The sequence below is a fragment of the Phalacrocorax carbo genome, chromosome 6 (genome assembly GCF_963921805.1).
Source record: "Phalacrocorax carbo chromosome 6, bPhaCar2.1, whole genome shotgun sequence".
Classification (NCBI taxonomy): domain Eukaryota; kingdom Metazoa; phylum Chordata; class Aves; order Suliformes; family Phalacrocoracidae; genus Phalacrocorax; species Phalacrocorax carbo.
In genome coordinates this window covers 30,674,467-30,698,827 of record NC_087518.1, presented here as the reverse complement: position 1 = coordinate 30,698,827, position 24,361 = coordinate 30,674,467, and the positions used below count along the sequence as shown (strand labels likewise).

The 24,361-nt window shown below is 41.2% G+C and overlaps 1 protein-coding gene across 5 annotated transcripts in view; it reads left to right on the top strand.

Annotated features, from left to right (window-relative positions):
- Nucleotides 1-24,361, top strand: part of SMG7 (SMG7 nonsense mediated mRNA decay factor) — a 52,010-nt gene that overhangs the window by 25,467 nt on the left and 2,182 nt on the right. For 2 of the 5 annotated variants that reach the window (XM_064454394.1, XM_064454393.1), the window contains 18 exons: nucleotides 72-243; nucleotides 1,094-1,165; nucleotides 1,896-2,046; nucleotides 2,388-2,523; nucleotides 4,626-4,788; nucleotides 5,986-6,142; nucleotides 8,755-8,825; nucleotides 9,143-9,203; nucleotides 9,839-9,958; nucleotides 10,435-10,870; nucleotides 14,575-14,719; nucleotides 15,962-16,350; nucleotides 17,106-17,471; nucleotides 19,029-19,178; nucleotides 21,303-21,383; nucleotides 21,992-22,151; nucleotides 23,488-23,658; nucleotides 23,758-23,909. In XM_064454394.1, the coding sequence (XP_064310464.1) occupies nucleotides 72-243; nucleotides 1,094-1,165; nucleotides 1,896-2,046; nucleotides 2,388-2,523; nucleotides 4,626-4,788; nucleotides 5,986-6,142; nucleotides 8,755-8,825; nucleotides 9,143-9,203; nucleotides 9,839-9,958; nucleotides 10,435-10,870; nucleotides 14,575-14,719; nucleotides 15,962-16,350; nucleotides 17,106-17,471; nucleotides 19,029-19,178; nucleotides 21,303-21,383; nucleotides 21,992-22,151; nucleotides 23,488-23,658; nucleotides 23,758-23,909 (3,153 nt within the window). The remainder of the gene's footprint in view (nucleotides 1-71; nucleotides 244-1,093; nucleotides 1,166-1,895; nucleotides 2,047-2,387; nucleotides 2,524-4,625; nucleotides 4,789-5,985; nucleotides 6,143-8,754; nucleotides 8,826-9,142; nucleotides 9,204-9,838; nucleotides 9,959-10,434; nucleotides 10,871-14,574; nucleotides 14,720-15,961; nucleotides 16,351-17,105; nucleotides 17,472-19,028; nucleotides 19,179-21,302; nucleotides 21,384-21,991; nucleotides 22,152-23,487; nucleotides 23,659-23,757; nucleotides 23,910-24,361) is intronic. The other 3 variants (XM_064454395.1, XM_064454397.1, XM_064454398.1) reach the window with 3 other exon arrangements.

Sequence of the window (24,361 nt, the reverse complement as noted above, 5' to 3'; positions counted from 1 at the left end):
TTTTGTCTGTTGTTTCAATACTTTTCTGATTACTGTCTCTAGTTGCTACTAAACTAGACCTGTTTTTCTAGTTATTACAGGAATTGTGCACAGTTTTTAATGTAGACTTGCCATGTCGTGTAAAGTCTTCCCAGCTGGGAATCATTAGCAATAAACAGACGCACACCAGCGCCATAGTGAAGCCGCAGTCTAGCTCCTGCTCTTACATCTGCCAGCACTGCCTTGTCCACCTTGGAGATATTGGTGAGTTTTTGAAGGAAAAAGAGGTGGGACACTGAGTTCTGCCTGCGTTCAGTCTTCACGAAGAGGGATCTGTACATACCCCGGGCAACTGACCAAGTGTGCTCCAAATTAGTAGCCAGTAGCAGATTGTGTGTTTGGTGGTTGCTGCAGGGAGAAAGGTCTGGAAAGCAATGCTGTTAGACTTTTCTAATGCGTGTTACACATTAATGCATGAAGACAGTTAATCACTAGCTTTCTAGTGATTTGCTAGAATCTGTTTTCTAGCATACTAATCATGTTCTAGCTGGTAGGCATAGTGAAATGTTGAAACCGGTAACTGTTACAAAAGCTTATTGCAGCAGGCTAGCATACTTCTCCCTTTCAGAACATTACTTTTAAATCCTGTGTACAAAGGCAACAGTTAGAAATCCAGCCCTCATATATGATGTTTCCCTTTTACATTAAGTTCAACAGGTTTATTTCTTTGTTGATTAGAGTAGAACATTGTGTTGTAGAAAGTTCTCTTTTCACAGGAATCTGCAATTGCTTTTGTAATAACCTAAAAGATATAGTTGCTGATTGTGCATAGTAGTATGAAAAATACTTCTGGCTGTCTGGATGTGGTGCTGCTGGCACAACATCTTTCTAAATAAGAACTGGTAAGCTGTGACAATAGGATCTGAGGAAAATCAACTACCTTAAAATTCAATGTTTTGAATCTTCATGCTGCTTGATGTAGTTGTATGTTCTTCTGATGCTTATTTCTAAAAAAAAGTGTAAAATGCTCTTCAGTAAAATGGTTTGTATTAAAGTAAGTGTAGAGGAGTTGAATTTTTTGTCTCAACTTGGGGTTTTTTGTTGTTTTTCTTAGCTCGCTATAGGAATCAGACCAGCCAGGCAGAGTCTTACTACAGACATGCAGCTCAGCTTGTCCCTTCTAATGGTGAGTCTGGGATACCTTTTAGGTTCATAATTCCAGAAGATGATTTGGGGTATTGCTTTTCTTGTGTGGCAGTTGGCAGCTTGGGATTTTATATAAAACTTCCTCCCCAAATACCCAAAACAATCATGCAACAAAGCCTGACCCATCAGTAGATCATTTAGGTAGTAGCTCTTTGCTTGACCTGTGTCACTTGTCTCCTTTTTGTGAAGATTTAAAAAAAACTCCCAGAAGTTAATGCAAAGCTCCACGACTGCTACATTATAACATATGAACGTAACACATAAAGTACAGTTAATGAAAACTTGCCTGCCAGTGGCATTTTTTCTTTTATTGCTTGTTCGCATAACCGTTTGTAAAGTTTAGTAGCTAAAATTGGACTTTTCAAGTTGCTCATGCAAATTAAGAGCTTCTTTAGTTCAGGTATCTAGCTTTTTACACCACATTTGTTGTCCCATTTTAAAGCATGTGTTTAAAAAAATAATTTAAAAAAACACCAAAAAACCCCACCACCAGCAAACAAGAAAAAAAGTAGTTCATATTTGGAAGCTTTTTCATTTGAGTGGTACTGATATGAGGCTGGAGTAAAAGGGTCAGCAGATGAATCTGAACCTTGTATGCTGAAGCTTTTAGGACTTTATGCTCCCTTTTAAGGTGGCAATACATAGGCTGAAATCTAGCACACTTGAATCCATGACAACTTGTTGAGCAACTTGTCTTTTTCTCACCTTAGGTCAGCCTTATAATCAGTTGGCTATTCTAGCTTCCTCCAAAGGAGACCACTTGACCACAATTTTCTACTACTGCAGAAGCATTGCTGTGAAGTTTCCTTTCCCAGCTGCCTCCACTAACCTACAAAAAGCACTTTCTAAAGCACTGGAAAGGTAAGACTAAGCATAATGTATTTCCCCTTGGGTAAGATGGAGGAGACTTCTTCCAAACATACCTCCCTTGCCAGAAGTTATTCATATTTGGTATTAGAAACAGAAGTTCCTTGACCTGTCAGTCAGAGCATCCTTACACATGCGTGGAAAGAAAAATAATTTGTCTGGGATGCTTCTGAGTGTGAATAGTGAATGCAGGAAATAAGCATGTTGTGCCAATATGAAAAAGTAGCTTTGCATGGACATTCCTCCTTTCTTGTACTTCACAGAAGTATGTACTGTTATGTGCAGCTGTGTCTAATTCCAAAGACTGAAGTCAGATATTTCTTTTCTGAATGTAGTCGTGATGAGGTGAAGACTCGATGGAGCGTGTCTGACTTCATCAAGGCATTTATTAAATTCCATGGACATGTGTATCTGAGTAAGAGCTTGGAGAAGCTGAGCCCTCTTCGAGAAAAGCTGGAAGAACAGTTCAAGGTTAGTTCTAACATATTAATTAGTGTATTGAGGAGAGTATTTTTAGCAGCTGAGTTCTGAAATTACAGTCCAATAATAACTTTCTCACATGCTAGAATATAGGAAGCTCAAGTAGCCAGTTATGGAAGGTTTGCATCGCAGCTAATGCTGGATAGTTCTGTTGATCTCTGCAAATAGTAGGGATTTTTCCCATATGACATGAGGTGTGTTATTGGTGGAGAGATGCAGGAGAAATCAATCACCACTGTTGATTGTCTGCTCTCTAACCTGGATGATTCTTGGATACCTGTGAAAAACACTTGATTCATCTGGGAAGTCTTGGCTCAGTTGCCCAAAGAATTTTGAGAGCTTAGTTTTTGGATGGCGTTCATTCACTCCCACTGGTTGTTAAGGCTGCTCTTAATCTTCCTCGGACAACTTGCCTCTCCTGTCAGCAGTTTGCCTTTAAAGGTGTTCCAGTACAACCTTAATTTATGCATAGACTACAACTATTCAGAACACATTTTCTCTGGAGAGTCCAGGAGTACCCATTAATTATATAGCTATCTCATTAAGTTGGACAACATAGCAAAGATGGAAACAAAGAGAATTTTGTAAGGTGTTTATAAAAGGTAGTACAATTTCAAAAAGGACATGGTATTGACTTGTTAAGAGCCTTTTGGAAACTGCTCTGCTTCAGCATCTTCATTTGTGGAAAATGAGCAGGTAGTATGGACATGTTCAATACAGCAGTTGATGCTTTTCCAAATTAAGAAAGGGGAAGGTGGTCTTAGCAATATAAAGAATTACAAATGTTCTTTACAGTCTCTTTTTGCATTTTTGCACTGATTTGGGCTGCTACAGCTAGGTCCAAGCTGTCTTTAAAATAAAAAAAAAGCTAAAACTTGCTGTGAATTGTATTAGCTTTGAATGTGAGCTGCTTTGAACACTGGGAATTAGTGTTGTTTCAAAATTAAATAATTGCATCTCTCTTTTTGCATGTGCTGTTGGCTGTTGAACAAGTACTGCTTTTTCCACAGTGCTTATAATCAATAACTGAGTATTGCTCAGGCATGTGGAACGGTCTTATTTTTCTGATCTGATCCAGGGTGTTAAAATAGAGCTAACTGAGCCCTGCTTTGTTGCTTAGATTACTTTTTTGTTTATATTATGCAACATAAGGCTTAATCTACTAGAGAGCAACTCTTTTGACTTAAATGGGTTGAATGTGGATGTTAAATTGGCTGTATAGTGGATAATCACTTTAACTTTGGGGCTGATTTTAACTCTGAATGAGGAGAGCTGTCATAGGGTTAGGAGTGTTCAGCCAGGCCCACAGTTCTGCTGCTGACAGCTCTGCCAGTTTGAATTGTTGGCTATAGAGTGCTTCAGGCCCTTAACTAAAAATCAGTCATGAACATGGAGCTCAAACCTTTTCCTGATGCTCGTGCTCATTAATCCACTTGCCTCCCTGACTGTTGTGTGAAGATAAGTTGGTTGTAGTTTAGGATATCTCCTTTTCTTCAGTGTTCCAAAAAAAAGCATTAACATTTCTTTTCCCCTTCTTAGAAAAGTGTATTTACAGTATAGTTACTGAAATGCATTTGTAAATAGCTTGTGCTATTTTAGTTCACCATGGCATTCCATGACCCATGAAGTCAGATGTGGAATTAGTCTTTAATACATAACCACACAGTAGTTAAATTTTCCTGGGGTGTTTTTTTTTTTTAAATGTCACCTTCTATGTGCTGTTTCTTCAAAAGACTGAAAAATACAGTGGATATACATGCCTCTGTAGTTCTTGAAGTTTCATTGCAATGCTGTCATTGCTCATTAAAGTTACACTTCCTCTGAAAAAGAATGATATCCAAGGGAATGTTGGTTTGTTGAGCATGTGAGTTGGTGTACAAGCAAAAATCTTGGGCTTAACAGTGGACATCTGCCCATGTCCTCCTGGGAAGCCCAGTGCTGTGCTAATAAAGATGACCTCAAAATAAAATCTAGGATGAATGTTGCCTTAAGGGCAGAAGTATTAGTCAAGCAGTGAAGTAGCAAATACTAATCCTTTCAAGTGTGTGCTTTACCATATAAAAATATATACATGGTACATCTGTCTGTTGCAGAGGTTGTTATTCCAAAAGGCCTTCAATTCTCAGCAGTTAGTACATATTACTGTTATCAATCTGTTTCAACTGCATCACCTGCGAGACTTCAGCAATGAAACAGAGCAGCACAGCTACAGCCAGGATGAGCAGCTCTGCTGGACACAGTTACTGGCTCTCTTCAGTAAGTATGAAAAATAATTTATTTTTGTATTTCTTTCATTTTTATATGGAATCCATTAGTGATTTGCTGTATCTAGCTTAATGGTTGTGTGAGGGAAGTGATGAGAATAGGTGTTACAGGAGAAAGAGGAAAGATGGTTGCATAGGTTGATTTATGTCTAGCAGCCCTGAGTAACACTGGATATGTGCCCTGTACTTACTCCATTTGAAGCCTTACAGAACTCTGAATCTTTCTTGGTTCTGAAAGAACATTTTAACTTGGGTGCAAAGTTGGATCCAACTTAGCGGTGGGTAGTACCCTGCTTGGGGGACTGCTCTGCAGTTGGTTGCAATGTGGTTTGAGTTGCTTTGAATGGAGCTAGTTCTGATTCAACAGGACTAAAATTAAATCTGACTGAAGTAGGACCTGAACTGCTTCTGTGCTCTTGATATCAGCTAGAAGATAAGTGGGAGTGCAGAGCATTTTAGACTCTAGCTGCATAGAGGGAGTGGGAGGGTGGGAGTGTTGATCTGCTCGACGGTAGGAAGGCTCTGCAGAGGGATCTGGACAGGCTGGATCGATGGGCCGAGGTCAGTTGTATGAGGTTTAACAAGGCCAAGTGCCAGGTCTTGCACTTGGGTCACAACAACCCCATTGGTTGTTCATAAATACCTAAATACCCAAATAGTTGAATTTCTCCAGATGCCAGCCTAGAGTTAGTTCTGAAAGCACCATTGTGGTTACTGTTTCTCACCTGTGTGCCCTGCTGGGTCTGAGCTGGGTGCCTGCCTGCAGAGCTAGCTGTGGTGGATTTGTGTGCCTGCTGACCTGGGAAAGTGGATAAAATGCAGATAGATAGTTGAGTTGATTGTTTCTAATAAATAAATGAATAAATAATTTTGTAATAGATGTGTCTCACTGGATTTTGTTGAATTACCATAATGATTTGCCATGACTTTTAAAAAGGAGAAGGGATAAAAAAACCCGTCAAGATATTCTGCTTTGTGGCAGAAAACTTTATTTGGAAAAAAGTTCTGATCTGCTGGTGAATTTTTTAAGATTAAGTAATTGGGTGGCTCTGTTCTAAAGAACGAGCTCTTAAGAACAGGGTTTTATGGGTGGGATGTGTTTGATTAGGTTATTTAGTCAACTTTCAAGTGTTGTTCCTGCAATGTTTGGTTTGGTTTTGTTCCACACACACCCCTCCTCTGTTTCTAGTGTCCTTTCTTGGAGTTCTGTGCAAGTGTCCTTTACAAAATGACTACCAGGAGGACTCCGGGGCTGCATATCCTCTTCCAGCTGTGAAGGTTTCAATGGACTGGCTGAAACTTAGGCCCAGTGTTTTCCAGGAGGCAGTGGTTGATGAAAGACGGTAGTGAGTATTAATCTTTCAATACCTTTAATTGCATGAAGTAGTAATAACTGATGATATACAAATTGTAATGGGAAAAGTGATTGTATAACTCATTATTACAACAATTATTACATTATAACATTCATCAAAATGATAGAGAATGTATGTGCTAAAAAGTTCATAACACAAAACATGAGACTTGTGGGCTACATGAGCAAATTCACTGTTTTAATTGGCTTTAGGTTTGCATGTAACTTTTAAGATCAGAGGGATCTACTTCATAATGTAGATATAACTTGAGTATAACTACTGAGTGTACCCTTAGTTTAATCTGTTGTAATGGTTTCTCAGATTTACTGAGGTAGGTGGCAGGAGAATACTTGCCTTAATTTCATGCATTAAGCCATCTCTTGGGCAGTGCTGGAATGTAGTCTTCCTGGCTCATCATGCAGGAATTAAATTTAATTTAGTAGAGGGAGTCTTTAAATGTCAGCACAGGCATTACTGTTTTGGACTGTTGCTCTGATTTTTCACTTCTGCCTCTAATCTTATAAACTCTAGGCTTAAATAATTCAAGACTTGTCAACAAAGTGTTTCTGACCTGTAAGATGTTTCGTCAGAGTGGTTGTTACTGGCACAGCTGGATGAGTATTTTGCCTAGGATGGCCACTATAAGGACAACAGTAAGAAAACAGTGAGAAACCAGCTTGCTTAGCTGATCTTGTGCAGTGTGCCACAGTGGTTTCAATGCTCTCTTGGCAGTGTGTGCTGTAAGATGCAATTCTAGCCAAGGCTCATGTTTTTTCTACTCTGAAGTATGGTGAGCAGGGATCCCTATAAACTCAGTTTGCTAAATGAGTAATAAGACTCACTCAAATGTGTGCAAAACCTAAAGCCCTGGAGCAGAGTGAACTTCAATTCCAGAGTTCCTGAAGGCAAGATTAAGGAAAATAGTAAGAGTTCGCAAGTTGTTTTGAGGTGGTAGTCAGTACTGCTGTATGGGTACTCTGGAGGAAGGCTGTCTACCGGTATTTTAATAGGGAAGATTAGTCCTTGATATAAAGTAGTCCTTGCACAGAGGAGATGCAGGCAGTACTTTATGGCATATTAAAGCAAATCTTCAGGTATGAATGTATATTTTGAGTTAGCCAGAGTAGGCCCTTCTCCCCATAAAACCATCACTCTCTCTTTAAAGAACATGCCTGGTTTTTAAACCTGTGGTGTGATAACACGATGTTCTTGGGTACTCATTGTAAAAGGAGTTGAGAAGTGGGCACCAAATAGCTGTAAAATGCACAGGTGACCTTAAAAGAAAGTTAAGTACTGCTAAGAGTTGTCAAAATGGGCGTTAGTAGGCATTATGTTTGTTGGCTCTAAAAGGTCGAGGTGACTGTCCATCTTCCCCATTATTTGTAAGGATGAGAGTTTTCTTCATATTTCTATTGGAAGATCCTAATGAAAGTCATTCTTTGCAGACTACATGAACACACGCACTCCTTTATTGGCCTCTGTTTAATAACCTGATGTCTGGCTTATATTGAAAAGTCTCATTATGAAATCTCATTATTTCAAGTGTTGTGCAGGAAGATTGCAGTTTACTTTTATGTTGCAACAGACTTGCACTCTCCCTTTTTTCCTCCTTCTGTTCCTTGTCAGTCATGGGAAGGAGCTATTGCTTAGTTTAGTGTAGAGAATAAGTATGACCACGATGTTTCCAGTCCCTGCAGTGGTGCAGGAAAGCAGCTGACCTGAGGCTTTTGGGCACATGTTGCATTCTCCAACCCAGGTGCTGGATGATGGCTGAAAGCCTTGCTGAGGGGAGGATGGAGAGTCATTTTGTGAACACTGAGCACACTGGGCACTTGCTTAAAATAGTTTTCTGTTGCCAACGTGGACTGGATGCCCATCGCTAAAGCAGGAGGAGGATGCTTAGACTTTTGGGTTAGAGCTTTTAAAAAAATAGGAGAAAGCAGCCTGTTGGTGGCAGTTAAATGTTAACCACCTATGCAGTGATCATTACATTTTAAAATTATTTGCTCTAGGGCCTTTGTAAAGTCATTGCTTGTACTGGTATTGCCAGCACAAGGCAGGGAAACTGCTAGTTAACCTCTAGTTTAATGGTCTTACTCAGTGCAACCCTTATTGAGACCTTCTTACCTTCCTGGTAACTGTTCCAGTGTTACAGTACAGTGTTAATGTTTACAGAACAGAAGTATTCTGCCCAGCTGTATCTTGATAAATTGTTTTGGTTTCAAACTGATTAACTGTGCCTTGAAGAGCATTCAGCTTGGGACTGGAAAACTTGAATTGCAAACAGGTGCTCTGAACTTTTGCTCATGTAATAGTTTTGTCTAGTTAAATTCATAGTAGGCTTTCTGACTTGCTAGGTAATGAACACTGTGCTGCAAGAGTCAGGCTTCCTTGGTAACTTTAGGCTGACTTTTTTTTAAAAAAAAAAAGTTCATCAAGACAATGGCCTTTTGCCTGACACTTGGGAGAAACTTTAACTTCTCTTGGGAATCAAAGGATTAATGGAAGCCGTGACTGTAAGAGAGTTCAGTATTTTCTTGGTAAGGTGGGTAGATTCCATGTTTTGTAGTTTTCACTTAATTTGTTTCTTTTCTGGTTTGTAGCATATGGCCCTGGCTGATCTCTCTTCTAAACAGCTTCCAGCCTCATGAAGAAGATCTATCCAGTAATAATGGTAAGGATGCTTTTAGTCTGTGCTGTAAAGAACTGGGAACAATGAATGTTTTTCCTGATGTTGTGGGGAATTGCAATTGAAGAGCAAATAAGGGAACAAGTTGTGTTCTAGTGCATATGAATACTTTGTAAATGCTGCTTTCTCTTGCCAAGCAGACTTTGCTCTACTTTATCATTCCTGAGCTCCTCAGATTGCAGGGTGGACCAGTACAGATGAAAATGTTAAAAAACTATATATAGTGACCTTGCTGAGTTATCTACTCACAATACTGTACTCAATGCATTCATGCTTTCCTTGTTTACTGTCTTATTAATCAGCAATCCCCCTTCCAGAAGAGTTTGAGTTGCAAGGATTCTTGGCTCTGAGGCCCTCATTCAGGTGGGTGACAGCTGAAGGAAACTCTACTCTTGCTGATGTCACTGCTTTGATAGATGTTGACCTGTTCCCTACAGTATCTTCAGTACTTAATGTATGGAACGATGTAGGTATCTTTGCAAAACAACTGCAATAGACAATGTAGTAAAACCCTGGGAAAAGTAATGACCTTATAATATTGCTCATGACTTTTTACTTCTGTAGTCTTCAGACTTATAAATTGGAAGGGAACGATATAAGAAGTAGCAAGGGAAATACTTTTACATGAAAACTGCTTCATGTCTTCTTACTTTGCCAGTTTTTTACCCTGTTATTAACTGTGTCCCTGTCTAACATCAGGAAAAAATGCTGAGTAAATATTAGATGCATTCACTCAACTATTACTTTTGTGATTCTGATCATCACACAGATGAGCTTTTGGCCTTTTCTTTTTTAAAAGAACCCACCAAACCTCTTTAATGTAGATGCATTTTACCAGAAGAGAATTGCACCTGTGAATCAGACATCTGTAGCAGTCATGTTTTGAGTAGAGTCCGGTGAAATTTCACATCTTGAAATAGAGTAATTTTTAAAGAAATATAATGTTGCAGAGGGTAATTGTATAATTAATACTGATCCCTCTCCTATGTCAATACTAGGAACTTGGATTTTTCCAAAGGCCACCAGGCAATTACAGGAGATAAGGAAGGGCAACAACGTCGGATACGGCAACAGCGTCTGATCTTCACAGGCAAATGGATAGCTGATAACCAGCCAAGGTAATTGCAAGTAGCAATGTGTAGTGTTTCAGTTGCTGTCATAAGCTTAGGTAACACCAGTGCCAGAGGTGAGCTTTATTTTTCTGACTATTCGATACAGCAATTAGATATCTGAATGCAAGATGCTGACAGCACTGAGAACATATTCTGTGGGTCAGTGTGCCATTGTTTCATGGACTAATTATGATAGGGAATGTATTTGGAGTAAAGCATCGTGTTTGAGTCCTTTTTAGCTATACTGCAGCACAGCTAAGTGGGAACAGTACTTGAAGTGGTAGCAATAGTGTTAATATGTGAGCTTTTCTCATGCTAGAGAATGCCCATAGCTGGGAGATGTGATGTAACATTTTGTTGTTGCTGGGGTGAAGAAAAGCATGGTGGACATGTTGACTTTCTGCTTTTATAATTTGGGAAATTGGGTTACCCTGTGAAAAACTACTCCTACTTGCTTTTCAATTCCTTTCTGTCTTTTTCAGGTTGATTCAGTGTGAAAATGAGGTAGGAAAACTGTTGTTTTTGACGGAAATCCCAGAATTATTACTAGAGGACCCTAGTGAAGCCAAAGAGAGTCTCGCCTTGCAGGAAACATCTATTGCAGAGCCGCTATCTACAGATGGGAGCCCTGGACTCAAATCAGTTCTGTCCTCTGGCAGAAGCCTGAACAACAACTGTGATGCAGGAGAAAAACCGATGGTCACGTTCAAAGAGAACATCAAGCCACGGGAAATTAACAGAGAGCAAGGGCGAATGTATCCCCCTAAAGATGTAGGTAGGGAAAGACGGGACTATAGTAAAGGAATAGTAGCCAATAAGAATGATGGAAAGAAGGACAACAATAAAAGAAAGAATGAGACCAAGAAATGCGTCTTGGATAAGATGCAGGAAGCAGGAAAGCAGAACGTGGCAGTTCAGGTAAGCTTTTAGATCAAAGGGATACTGTGTCTTAGGCACTACAATGTTTGTGTCAGGACCATCGCTACTTGTATAGAGTACAGTAGACAAGGTCTAACTGTGGGCCCTGCAGGTACAGCTACTGCACAAAAAAGATAGAAGCATGTCTTTCTCAGAGACCAGATATTAGTGATCTTTGGGTTTCTGCCCTTTCCCTTGATGCTGTTGGGGAGGAAAAGGTAGCGAGCAATGGAAGATGATTTTGCTATGTTAACTTTCTTAAAAAACAGACTTCTGCCTGTTGTTCCACAAATTATTCAGGCTACCAAGGCAGTTAGTGTGGCCAGGTCTTAGTCATGCTCTTGGTACTGTTCTGAAGGAACTGGGTACTCTGCATTTTTGGTTATGCACATTCAGTAAATAAAACACATCACAAAAGCACTCAGTTGTTTATGTGGTATAAGGTTCTCCTTACTGTGCATGCAGTCAGGTAGCCCACGGTGGAAGTGAGGAAGGCCACACTGCACTTAAAATGTAATTCTGTGCTCAGACACTTGCTCAAAATTGTTGTTTTTCATATCAACTGCTCTTTTCTCAGTCATATTTTTGAGGCATGCTTTTTTGCCTTCTGTTTCTGTGAGCACTATGTGCAAAAATGCTTGCCTCGTAAGCAGGTAGTGAATTTACTTGTCTGACTTCCACTGGGTTGTAGTAAATAAGGGTGTAGAGTTTTGGGGATGATCTGATCTGTACCTGGGTATTTTGGCTGCATCTCAGTCATTCCCTGATGATGTCTGGAGGCATTTAATGATAGTGGTGGAGACTATTATTTCCCTAGAGAAACTGTGTCAGTTCTTTACCGCTCCCGCAAGTGAAAATTATTTCCTAATGTACTTCATCTCCCTTGCCTCTGTAAGCCTGTTACAGCTTCCCAGAACAGGTCTGCAGAATAACTTCAGAGTGGTTGGAAAGACGATGACTTAAGGCCTGTGTAATTGAGGTCTTGTTTTCCCTAGGCTAGACAAACTGGCTTTTTCAGTCTTTCCTGCTTGTGGTATTTGGACCCTTGGATCATTTTTCTTGTTCTCCTGTGAAATGGAAGGACTGAACTGGCAGTATTATGCAGTTGGTTTTCAGGGGGTCCTACCAAGGGGGGTAAAGGGGAATAGCCCACAGAAGCCATGTGGCAATCATTCATGAGTCACTGAACAAGAGTTTGGTATCTGAAAAACAAATTAGGTAGGTGAGTTAGAATAGTAGGTTTCTTACTTGTTGAACGCATCTGGAATGCGGTTGCAGGCCTGAGCACAACTCCCAAGTTCAGTGTTCGTGCCCCTGTCTTGCAAAATAAGGAGTTGAGGCCAATAAAACCCACTGGATCTGCTGAGAATCATGTAGGGTTTTTTGGATAGGGAAGATCTTTTAATTTTAACCCAGCTGATTTATCAGAAACTTGCTTGTCTTAGTCTTAAGAGATAACAAACCCAGGAAAAACTTATTTCAAACCCAGCTGTAGTGGAATCTGTTCTGATGTGGTTGGTGACTCTTCATCTCTTGCTGAATAGAATTATTTTTGGCTTTTTAGTTCCATCAGCTGTATTTATTATGGCAACTGTCACAGTGGCATGTCTTTTGTTTTATATAGTTTGGTGGACTTATTTATCCAGACCTAATCCAGAAGATGGGGAAGGTTTGCTTCCCACTGAATGAGGAGAAACCAGTGTAGGATTTGCACTTACTGGTAGTCTGTTAGCTCTCTGCTTTGGTCTTCCTTGATATTTCAGGCTTTTATCTTCTCCATAGCTCATTGCTTTCCAAAGCCTAAGCACTGCAAATGTTGCAGCTCCTACTTAGCAAAACATTAAGAATGCTGTACAAAAGTAATTAGTCCTGTTTGGCAGATAAGTGAAAAACTTCCATGCTCAGACAGGGTAATGAAAGTGTGGCATAGGCTGAATCTTTGCTCTTTAGGGAAAATAACGTTAGGTGCTGAGAAAGGTTGCATGCAGACTTGCTCAAGGTGTAATGTACTCTTAAGAGACTTCTGTGATGAGATGGAGCTTCTCTCAAGCACCATCTAGGAACCCTCAGGACCACTAAGGGAGTAAATATTTGGTAGTATTGACACTTTTGAGGTGAGGTCAGGCAGAAGCAGAGAAGCAGCTAAAATTTTTGTCTTGATAATCAATTTTAGTTATTTAGCTTTTAAAGTTAACTATAAATCATGCAGGGGGTCTTCTGGAAGCCACCTTTGGAAATGCGTTATAGCAGCTTTGAGTTTATGATGGACTAGAGCTCATGTTTTGAAATCCTGTGGCAGGAAGAGTGTCTCTCAGTTCTCCAGCGTTGCTATGAAAGAACACACAGCTCTCAGCATGGATTATAAAAATGTTTCACTTATTGTGGAGACAAAAGGGACAGCACGGTATAAGTTGAATATACAGAATGTGATGAAGGGCAAAGGTGGGCAGTGAATAGATGCGGCCTGAGCAGGGGCTGCATCATTCATGGTGCTTAGCATCAGCCAGAACCTTGAGGTAGAGTTCCCTCCTGACTTTTTCTAGTGGGAGATCAAAAAATATACCCAAACCTCCTGGTATTACAATCTACTCTTTTAATTAAATGCAAAAAAATAAACTACTCTCCCATAATTTCTAAATGGGGACATTCAGAATTATTTGAAAAAGAACTTAAAGCATTTGAATGCATTTACCCCTTTACTACTGTATTTTGGCAGAAAAGACCTGCCCTCTAACTCCTTTCAACTCAGCAGCACTAAATGTTGAATAAACCCCACACAGTTTTGATTTATTTGGTTGGATTTTTTTAATTTGATCCCTGATAAAACCCTTTCTTTCTGTCACCTTTGAGGCTTGGTGTCAGGTCTGCTCCTGGGCCCTTTCTGTATTGCCCAGGTTCCTTGCTTGCTGTCTTTTTCCTGCCTGCTCCATCTTGCATTCCAGGCAGTTCTGCTGAGCTGAACAGAAAGGGAAAGTAGTCTTCCCCTCTGTCTTCCTCTCCAGGAAGACCCAGACCGCAGCAGACTCAGAATCAGGTAAACATTACATTACATTACATTCTTCTCTCTTCTGCCTTTAACTGGTGCAGCTCTTTTAACAGAACATATAGCATTACGCAGTAAACTGAAAGAGGTTAAGCACTTCTGCTATTTGTCTTGTATGCTCTCAGTCAAAACAATTTCATAGTATGCAGGAGTTTGTGCATATACGTCACTATATGGATTAGGCTTAAAGTGTTCCCTAGGAAGAACGTGGTAGTATTTGTTTTTTAGGTGCTGCAGGTAAGTAGCATGAGTTAGGTTGAAGAAGTGTCCTAGGAGAAGCATAAGAGCATCTGCACTTCTTGTTTTGTTTTTAAGGCACTGCAGGTGAGCAGTGTGGTAAGTTCTTTGTATGGTCTGAGGATATTTTGTCCACTTCCCACTCTCTTGCTAGAGAAGGAGCCTGTTGCAGTCTTCTGGGTAGATATTCTTTGAGTGCTTTTGTGAGGCAAGGAGCGCCTGAGGACAGGCAGGGTAACCTGCCTGAGGTCAGTGAGGAGGGAACTGGGTTCCTGTGTTCCAAACCTCTCCCGGTTACTTAGGGAAAAGAAAACAATCTCTCAGACAATCTGGGAATTCTTTTTTTTTTTTTTTTGGCTTGAGACATGGTGTGGGTAATTACAGGAAAAGTTATCTAATTTATTCTTACTTTCTTTTGCATTAGGTGAAATCCCAGACAGAGATGAGGAAGACTCCAGTGTCTGAAGCCAGGAAAACACCTGTAACTCAGACTCCAAGTCAGGCCAGCAGTTCTCAGTTCATCCCCATTCATCACCCAGGAGCCTTCCCTCCCCTTCCTAGCCGGCCAGGTAATTTGCGTCGTTTTGAAGTGTGAATTACTGTTGACTGCAAAGAAAATCCTGTAATGGTGGTTGTTAAAGCCTCTGAAGGTAGGAGCTGTTAATGAACATGCATTCTCAGCTGGGAATCTTAAAGTAGTAAAGTAGGGGCATAGCAGAACTGAAATGAGATAAATAAGATTCCTTATGCTTTGGAATCAAGGTCTGTCATGAAATCTGCCACCTTCCTTCCTGATTAGTAGGTGTGAGATCAAGGAACTTAACAGTAGGCTGTTTCTGTAGTTAGTCAAAACGTGACAAAATCTTCTGCCATCTCAGGAGGAAGCATTCTTTGTGCATAGGACTCTATTATAAAAGATCAATCACACTGCTTTCTTTAAAGTTCAGTTTCTTTAGTAGTGGTGTTCTTGTTTCAAGCTGTAATTTGTGTGGTCTTATTTGCTGCTGTTGCTGCATTGCATGTTCCCATTTTGTTGTGGAGTGTTCCTGTCATACCTTGGTGTCCATGTTTGCTGACAAAATCGCTGGAAGCTGTATCTTCCCTGCAGCTGTTACGTGTAGTTGCTCAATATAAGACAGAGGGACATCTTCCCTGTCCCAAAGTCAGCATAAAATCTGATCTGTGAGACAGAGAATTAAAGTTTGCCTTCCAAACCTGGCTTTTCAGTGTAAACTACAGGAAAGGAATTGATCTTGCAGATAAGAGGATTTGTTTGCTTTACCGTCTGTCTCTTTATCTAAATTAATCCAGAGACTGGTGATGCTTTGGGAGGACACAGTAGACTTATTGATCACTTCTGTCCATTGCTCCAGAATTTTAGTCCCTGAAAATGTGTGTTCGAAGGGGAGAGAACTTTGGGGTTAAAGTATCAAAAACCCCAGAATGGTGAAGAAAAAAGGTGGTGAGGGAGGAAAAAAAAAAGGCAGGGAGACTGGGACATGTGGAGGGAGAAACTTATGACTCTCCCCGATACTATCATGGCTGACTGTTATCAGTGCCTGCAATATTGCAAGAAAACTCGAGAACAAACTCTGAATCCCCGTGATCACAGCCATGTACGTGCAAAGGTGAGAAAGGACGTTGTAGTGCATGTATGCGAACTGTATTTAGTATTTCCTGTCCTCATGGTCTAAATGAGCAAAACAAGAAGGGGGAAAAAAAAAACCTAAACCAAGCCACTAAGTATTTTCTGGAGGGAGCTACCTGCTCTGCCGAATTGCAATTAAAGGTGTGTGTTTAATTCTTTCCAGGGTTTCCACCTCCAACCTACGTTGTCCCTCCTCCTGTGGCTTTCTCCATGAGCACGGGGTACACCTTCCCAGGTGGTGTTTCTGTCCCAGGAACGTTCCTACAGCCCACAGCTCACTCGCCTGCAGGAAACCAGGTGCAAGGTGGGAAACAGTCCCACATTCCTTACAGCCAGCAACGGCCCTCTGGACCAGGGCCAATGACCCAGGGACCTCAGCAAACACCACCTCCTTCCCAGCAAACCCTTTCATCTTTACCAGCTCAGGCAACAGCACAGTCCGCAAGCCAGTTACAGGTCCAAGCTCTGACCCAGCAACAGCAGCAACAGTCCCCTACAAAAGCTGTGCAGGGCCTGGGGAAGAGCCCGCCACATCACTCTGGATTCCAGCAGGTAAACTTGAGTAATGCAATGTGATAAGCTTTGTTTAAAAATAAATGGCAACACTCCAGACTTATGTTCCTGGATTAACAACAGTTTTGAAAAGATAAAGACCTTAGTGTGGAATTTTGATCTGTAAACTTCTGGGCAAATTTGAAAAAGAGCTGAAGTTTAGTGGGTATGAATGTATGATTCTGTAACTGAGGGGAAGGTATCTACTGGAATGGGAAGGTGGTCAGCTGTTTTCTGCGTGTTTCTGTTTATAGACAAGATATGAAGGTGGTACTACTGATCAGGTATTTCTGTCTTAGGCCTTTCTAGTTTTCTTGTATGAGTAATGAGGACTGAGTCTGAACCTTTACCCGCACTCTCCTTTTGGCTAACTGGGTTGCAGTGTCAGAGCTGTGAGGGAACGTACTTTTATGCTTATGTTGTGCTGGAGAAAATCTCCCTTCTGGCATGTCTGGACTTGATGGTGAGACCCTTCTGGTGTTCTGGGCAGCAAAATGCTGGCGCAGTACCTTGGTAAAGGTGTTTATAAGGTACTGGGTTAGAGTAAGGATTATAATTGGCTGTTGGTGTAAAGCTTGACTGGGCAGTATTAGATGCCTATCAAGACTGTGCATTTTAGTGAATAGCATAGCAAATCAGAATGTTTGTGGAATGTCTGTCACAAGTAAGCCAGAATGACAGTTTGAGTGGAGTTAGGCATTCAGTTAACATTAATTGTTCCTACCCGCTGGTGAAATCATGCGTCTCTGCCTCAGTATCCGCAGACAGACTCATCAAAGCAGCTCTGGAACCCGCCTCAAGTCCAAGGCTCACTAGGGAAGATCATGCCTGTAAAGCAGTCCTATTACCTGCAGGCCCAGGACCCTCTAAAATTATTTGAACAGTCATTACAGCCTCCTGTGATGCAACAGCAACCTCTGGAGAAAAAAATGAAGCCTTTCCCGATGGAGCCATATAACCAGAACCCCTCAGAAGTCAAGGTGCCAGAATATTACTGGGACTCTTCCTATGGCATGGCTGACAATAGGGTGATGGCACAGCAGTCTAACATGGACCGCAGGGGAAAACGGCAAGGAGTCTTCCGCCCAGAGCAGGATACTGTCTCCAGGATGACCTTTGAGGTAAAGATCCATGCTGTAAGGGGTGAAAACCAATGAGGCTCTGATATTCCTGACAGCTCTAAGAGTTTCCCTGTTTCAGGAATGCCCTGTGGCCCCAAGTAGGTCAACGTGAGGCCCCAATTAGGTTAATGTGAGATTACTTACTAGGAGGCTGGGTTATCAGTAAATGGGATTCCAGCAAACAGTGATGAATCTCCATTGTCGTTGGCTGTGTGTGGGATCTGGCTCTTGAAGATTTGGTTTCAAGTAGGTGTAAGTCTTGTTCAGTGTAGATGTGACATTGAACTCTGCGCTGCATCTGTCAGATCAAGAAACATGGCAGCACATAGTTTTGGGGAAGATTCTTGTCTGGCAACTGATGAAAACCATAAAAGCCATCCAAATAATGGCAGTTGAATTATTATCCTTTAGATAAACTCTTAACACCCATGTAGTGTTGAGTGTGTTGAATGGCTGAAGCTGTAATAGTCAGGTTGAGGCTGGAAATCGAGGATGGTAGGAGCAGTCTTGTCTTGGATTATTTGTTTTGTTTTTCCTGGAAATCCCACCACAGGGTGAGAGAGCTGAATGACTTAGCTCTTGGTTGCACTAAGGGAATACTTTTTCTGTTCATGCAGTTGTGCTTCATGTTGCTGTTTATAAAACCTTCAATCTTTGTTATTTATTAACAGTCCTGGAGCTGTCTGTGAGTGCTTTTGGTGATGTTTATAATGAAACTTAAACGGAGTCCTCTTTAAACCTTTAGTCAATGTGTCTCCATAAATGCAGTCAGGATTTTTGGAAGGTCAGTTGAGATCACGTGGCTTATCCTTCAGAGAGAAAAGCCAGACAATATACAGGAGTCTGCCTCTACCCTAATGTCAGGTTGTGGTTTTTAGATGAGGATGGGGTCAAAATCTTGTTCTCATGCCTAAAAGGGAAACCTTGCCTTGAGGCAAGCACAGTGCAGGGTGAACAGAAGCTGTGCCCATGATTCTTGTGTTTTAAGCATCTCTTACAAAAGTCAAGATGTCAAGTTTGGCCAGGACTGCAGGGTTTTTTGGCCCAGTTATCTGATCAGCTGTATGTTGGCGTAACAGCCATTAGCAGTGGAAATAAGTCTTGTGAGATTTAAACTCCACAAATAGATGAGGGAAGAAGATGCAAATGTAACTTTACTTGAAACCTAAATTACTCACAGGTCGGCTACAGAAGAATACTTGTAAGATTTCGTGTTCCTTGTCCTTGAATGTGAAATAGGTTCAGTATTTGGCATGGATGCAATGGGAAGCACACGTTCCACTAACTAAAACTAGCTGCCAATCATTTTGATGTTGCAGCACTCCTCCCAGTAACACAGTAGGCCATGTGGGTAGTTACGCTTTCTGCTCAGCATTCTTCTGTGTACCTCGACACACTTCTGCTGTACCACTTTCTCACCTCGCACTTCTGCATGCTGCCTTCTGCCTTCCTCTTGCTATTTTCTCTCATCCTGCTGTGGCTTAGCCTTTCCTCATCGTCTCTTGCTGTTCCCCTTTCTGCCTTCTGTGATCTCACTGTGCTCATTTCTGTCACTAGGACCCCAAGAGCTCCCCTCTGCTTCCTCCGGACCTGTTAAAGAGTCTGGCTGCCTTGGAGGAGGAGGAAGAGCTGATTTTCTCTAATCCTCCTGATCTTTACCCAGCTCTGCTGGGGCCTCTCGCCTCTCTTCCTGGACGAAGCCTCTTTGTATGTATTTGATATAATACTGCTGCTTCTCACTCTTAACTGGCACCTCTTCTGTGAAATTATAAGAAATGGGAAATTCCTTTCTCTCCCCACCCCTTCTGTCCACTTCCCTGCCCCACCCTTGAGCTAGTCTTCATTCGAGAGCTCAGACCAGCTGAAGGCCCCTGGCTCTTGGGCCACATCCAGGCCTGCAAATTTGTTCAGAAATCAGAATAACAGTGGGGTTTTTTTTGTAAGTACAGTCCACAGGAGAGATGTTGATGCACTTGATCTTCTGCAGTTGTATGGGCTTAGTAATAAGGGCAGTGGGGAGGGACAGATTTGGCTGCGGGAAGTCATCGGAACAAGTGTGGCTTATTATAATCTGCATATAAAAATTACATAAAGATGGGGGGAAAACTGCCCTACTAAATGCAGAAGAGACTGTAGAAGAGCAAGGTGGTTTGGGGAGAAAATTGTAAGCAACTGGCTAAATAACCAGTCTCTCCTGTAGAAGAAAGTAATTTTTGACAGACTGAGAGAAGTTTCTTTCTACATTTGTGTATTAAAACCTTCCTAGTTCAATAGCTGGAGGGTCATAGAGCTGCTGGATTTGTAAACTGCCTCTGAAACTCCAGTATGCCTTCCTAGTATGGCTACAGGCGTGTTCGTTAAATACTATTATTTCAGCTTCGTAGCAGTACCAGAGTGTGATTTGTGACTCTACTCAAAATCTCTGATTAAGTCTATTCCTCAGTTGTTTTACATCCCATCCCAAGGAGCCAGTAGCAAAACAGACACCCGTTTCTGTCTCATTAGACACCTTTACTAAGAAACTAATAGCTGCTTCTTCAGCAGCTTCCTTTGAAGCTCTTACAGTTGCTGTCTGCTGACAAATGGAAGGAAATTCTTCTCTGTGCAAGCTGTGTGGATGTGCAGAGTGTGAATTTTATCTGCCTTTTAAAATGTGCTTTCAGACTAATGAGTTGTCACTTTGAAAATCTAACAAGCTAGGAGCTGCTTGCCAAGAAAATGAGGCTATTTGTCTTAGGTTTACAGGATAAAAGCAAAGGTATTCCAGATATTGAGACCATGTAAGAGAGGGATGCTAGTTTAGGTTTTTGTTTGAACAAAAAATTTTAAAATATCTGACATGCTGAGCTGGTATGAGTGCAAGAGGGCTTTTATTTGGAACAAGCCTACAGCCTTCATCTTGGATCACACGGAGTTTTACTTATGGCTTCACTAATTCTATGGCTTGGTGATCCTGATCCTAAATTTGGTGGTGTTTATTGTCCACCAGCCAAGATGTATAATTTTTCTTTGGTTTTTGTGTTGATAACTGAACCTATTTCTTCCCTAATAGACTTGTTTCAGGGACACTATTTTTCACTGTTTAATCATAGTAAGAGCTGAAGAGAAAGCTGAGAAATATGCTGGAAATAACAGCTGTATGAGAGGGGGTGGCATAGATGATGGAAAAGGTCATGGTCCATAGTATCTTAACATGGAACCCCAGGGGAATTTTGGGACCTCTGTTCTAAACACTGAGTTGTTTTTTTTTCTTCCTTTCTACGGTCATTTATAATTAAAATGAAAGAGCACTAAATAAAATTTGAACTGTTTAACCCAATTAAAATCACAACACTTGGCTGCTCTTTCTGTCTAAGAATGTTTACGGAGCGGGGATGCTCTCAAAACTGAACAATACTCTGTCAGTAGCAACACGCAAGAGTCTAATGTTTGAAGGAGTCCTTCTATCACTAGGAAGGATCCTGTCTCATTTGTGCAAGGTTTTATACAACCACGGGGCTTTTTTGGCAGGAATCTCCCCTCTAGATGTATCAGACAGAATATTACACTCCAGTTTGAAAAGCTGTTCTGGCAGTGGGGTTTGCCTGAGACTTTCTGCTGTTGTGATTGTAGATTATTTTTTTTTTAAGATAGCAGTTACTGTTAGTAGGGAAACTATGGATTTTCTGCACTTTTTAGTTTGTTCCACCTGTTGTCCAAGGTGCTGGAGCTAAAGTACAAGGAAGGTTTTAAATGTGACCAAAACCACCTTGGCAGTTTCTGATAGCATGCTTTCCTCCTGCTTGCTACACTGAACACTGACTGCTCTTTTTCCATTTTTGGTTTCTGAAGAAGTCCCTGCTGGAAAAACCATCAGAATTGATGTCTCAGTCGTCATCTTTCCTGTCCCTCAGTGGCTTTTCTCTTAATCAGGTGAGGACCAGAGTCTACAGCCCTTTCCTGTTCGAGCTTGCCATTGAACTAGGTAACATGGCAAGAAATATGGGAATGTCCTTCAGTTCAAACCAATGGAAAACCTGAAAGAAATCCATACGGGTGCCTAATTTCGGTCTGTGTCAGCAAGGTTATCTTTGCCTCTATCAGTTGTCTTCCCAAATTCATCCTAGCTATAGTTCTGCAGGCATACTGTTGAGTCTTGCCGAGTTCATGGGCCACTTGCTCTTAGTAGAATTGTGGAGCTGACTGAAAAGGTGCATCTTAGTGTTAGTGTTGTAGGTTTTTATTTCCTTGAGCAATGGGTTTTCTGTTCTCTTCCAGACAATTGAGCAGGGTATTGATACAATTTTTGTCAGTACTAGGAATTTAAAGATTTTGTGAAGGCTTTGCAGTCCAGCTAGGAGAAATCAGTTCTGATTCAGAATGTGATGGACTTCATGTTAAATAAAATGCTCAGAGAAGAGGGGGCTGGGGAGTGAAAAAGGAATTAAGAAAATATTTAGGTCTATAATTGTTTCCTTTGTACAGTCTTAGTGTTTGAAATAAATCCAGTACTTAAACTCTTACATTCATTTGTTTTGCAGGAAAGATATCCAAACAACAGCATGTTCAATGAGGTATATGGGAAAAACATGAATACCAGCACAAAGACAGAAGTCACCCCTTCAGTTTCCCATCAGGAGACTTCACTGTATTCTCTCTTTGAAGGGACTCCGTGGTCTCCATCCCTTCCAGCCAGCTCAGGTAAGCCTGGCAGTATGGTTTTTCTTGTGACTAGTCATTTAAGAGGTTTTGAGTTAATTCTGAACCTACTGCAAGGTAAATGTAACTGGAAATTAAAAAAAGAAACCTTCAGATATGTTGTCAAGCATGCACTTTTTTTGTTTGTTTTCTTTTTATATCCTCACAAATATGAGGGGATTCTGTAATTAATATAGCATAAGAACCTGGGTTTTAATTGAAATATTTGAGCAGGATAGAAGTTGTAGGAGGTGTTAAATCCTGAAATCTCTTTAACTTAGATTCCTGACAAGCATTTGGGAGTAGGGCTTTAACTCAAATATCCATATACTTTCAGTGCTGCTTCTTTGGAAAAAGCAGGAAGAGCTGCATTTCATAATGCAGATATTTGAAAGAGAAAGAAACTATATGACTGAAGAGTGTGGAAGAAAATACAGCAATGGAGTGTTTTGGGTTTGGGGGATTTTTGCTGTTAAGCAGCCTACAAAGCAAACCAACTTTTCCTTAGTAATTATCTTAAAGGTGTAAAACATTACTACTACATAATTTTATTCTCACTAAAAATCCAGAATTGCGTGAGGGGAGGAATTAGTTGAGTCTAAGAAATGAGCGGATTTTAAATAACATCTGCACTGGATGAGATTTTTTGTTGCACCAAGACTTTTGCAGCCAATCAGGATTAACTGTTGTGGGTGAAATGGAAGAAGTCGCAAGGTGCTTTTATTCTAGCAGGATTTGTGGCTCACATGGTTTCAGCTTTCTCTCCCTTCACCTCTTCATTCAAGACCACATAGTTTCCTGCGACCCTGCTATGCTGTGTTGTCTTCAGGCATCGTTCTCTCCTGCCTGCAGATAAGCTTTTCTATGCTTGCTCTCTTCTTTTGCTCAGTATTGGCTTCTGGTCTGAATTGTTTTAAGACTCATAGAAATATAAAACATTCACAGACTTGGGAGTCTGAGTTGTAAACTTGCAAGCTCCTCAAGGTCTAATGTCATCTTTCACTGGTTTGTCAAGCTTGGAGACAGATTTTTTTTTTTAAAGTTTGAGAAGTTCTTCAAGAAACAGGGAAGAATCACTTTGGCTAGCCAGCCTTCTTGAGGTTTCCTGGTTTTTTGTTTTTCTGGTAATCACATACATGCATTAAACACAGTCATTCTCTTCTTGTATATGCACAAAAATTTTCACTCAGGAATTTGCATTATGTTTGTGTAATGGAGGGATCTGCAGCATTGGAGAAAACTGGGTGATGGCAGAATTTGCAGCAGCACCAAGAAATTCAAAATTGCAAGGCTCCTGCCATTTCTGTTGACCTTTTTCCTCTTGCCTTATAATCACTAGATCATTCGACACCAGCCAGCCAGTCTCCTCACTCCTCCAACCCCAGCAGCTTGCCAAGCTCCCCTCCAACCCATAACCACAATTCTGTTCCCTTCTCCAACTTCGGACCTATTGGGACTCCGGACAACAGAGACAGGAGAGTTGCAGACCGCTGGAAAACAGATAAGCCAGGCAAGTGCTGAGTTTCCAGGCTTGAGTGAAGCCAGCCGATGGCGTTTGTTTGCAGTGGTTTTGCTATGTTCCCTTGAACTTGTCTTTCTCCCATTTTAGCAATGGGAGGGTTTGGTCTGGACTATCTCCCGGCAACATCATCATCTTCGGAGAGCAGCTGGCACCAGTCTAGTGCTCCCAGTGGCACCTGGGCAGCCCAAGGTCCTCCTGCTATGGAGGACTCCTCAGCTGTGCTTATGGAGAGCCTGAAGGTATGTTTGACTGAAACTGCTCAGGAGCGGGTGCTTGTCTATGGGGCCAGAAGATCTGGTGATGGGTGTCAGCCTATTGCAAGTGTCAGGGTTCAGTGTTGGAAACGGACGGTGTTTCCTGCAGATTCATTTATGCAGGCAGTGTGGGAGGTGTGACCAGTGCTGGGTGATGTCACAATTTTCCAGTTCTTGCTGTTGTAGAATATTTTTTGTAGAGCAAGACCAGGCTGGCAGAGCTGGAAGAAATTATGTTTGCTTTGACTAGCCTAAAATTAGTAATTGTTAATGTGGGATGAATTTTTATGGTAATGAGGATTCTGGAGGAGGATAAGCTGCTTCCAGGGAGCCTCTCTTTAGAAGGTGTTCTTTGAGGTCTGGATAACTTTGATAAGCCAGGTATGAGTGATAAAGAGAAGAGGGAGAATGTAGAAAACCATCTTTGCTTTCTCATC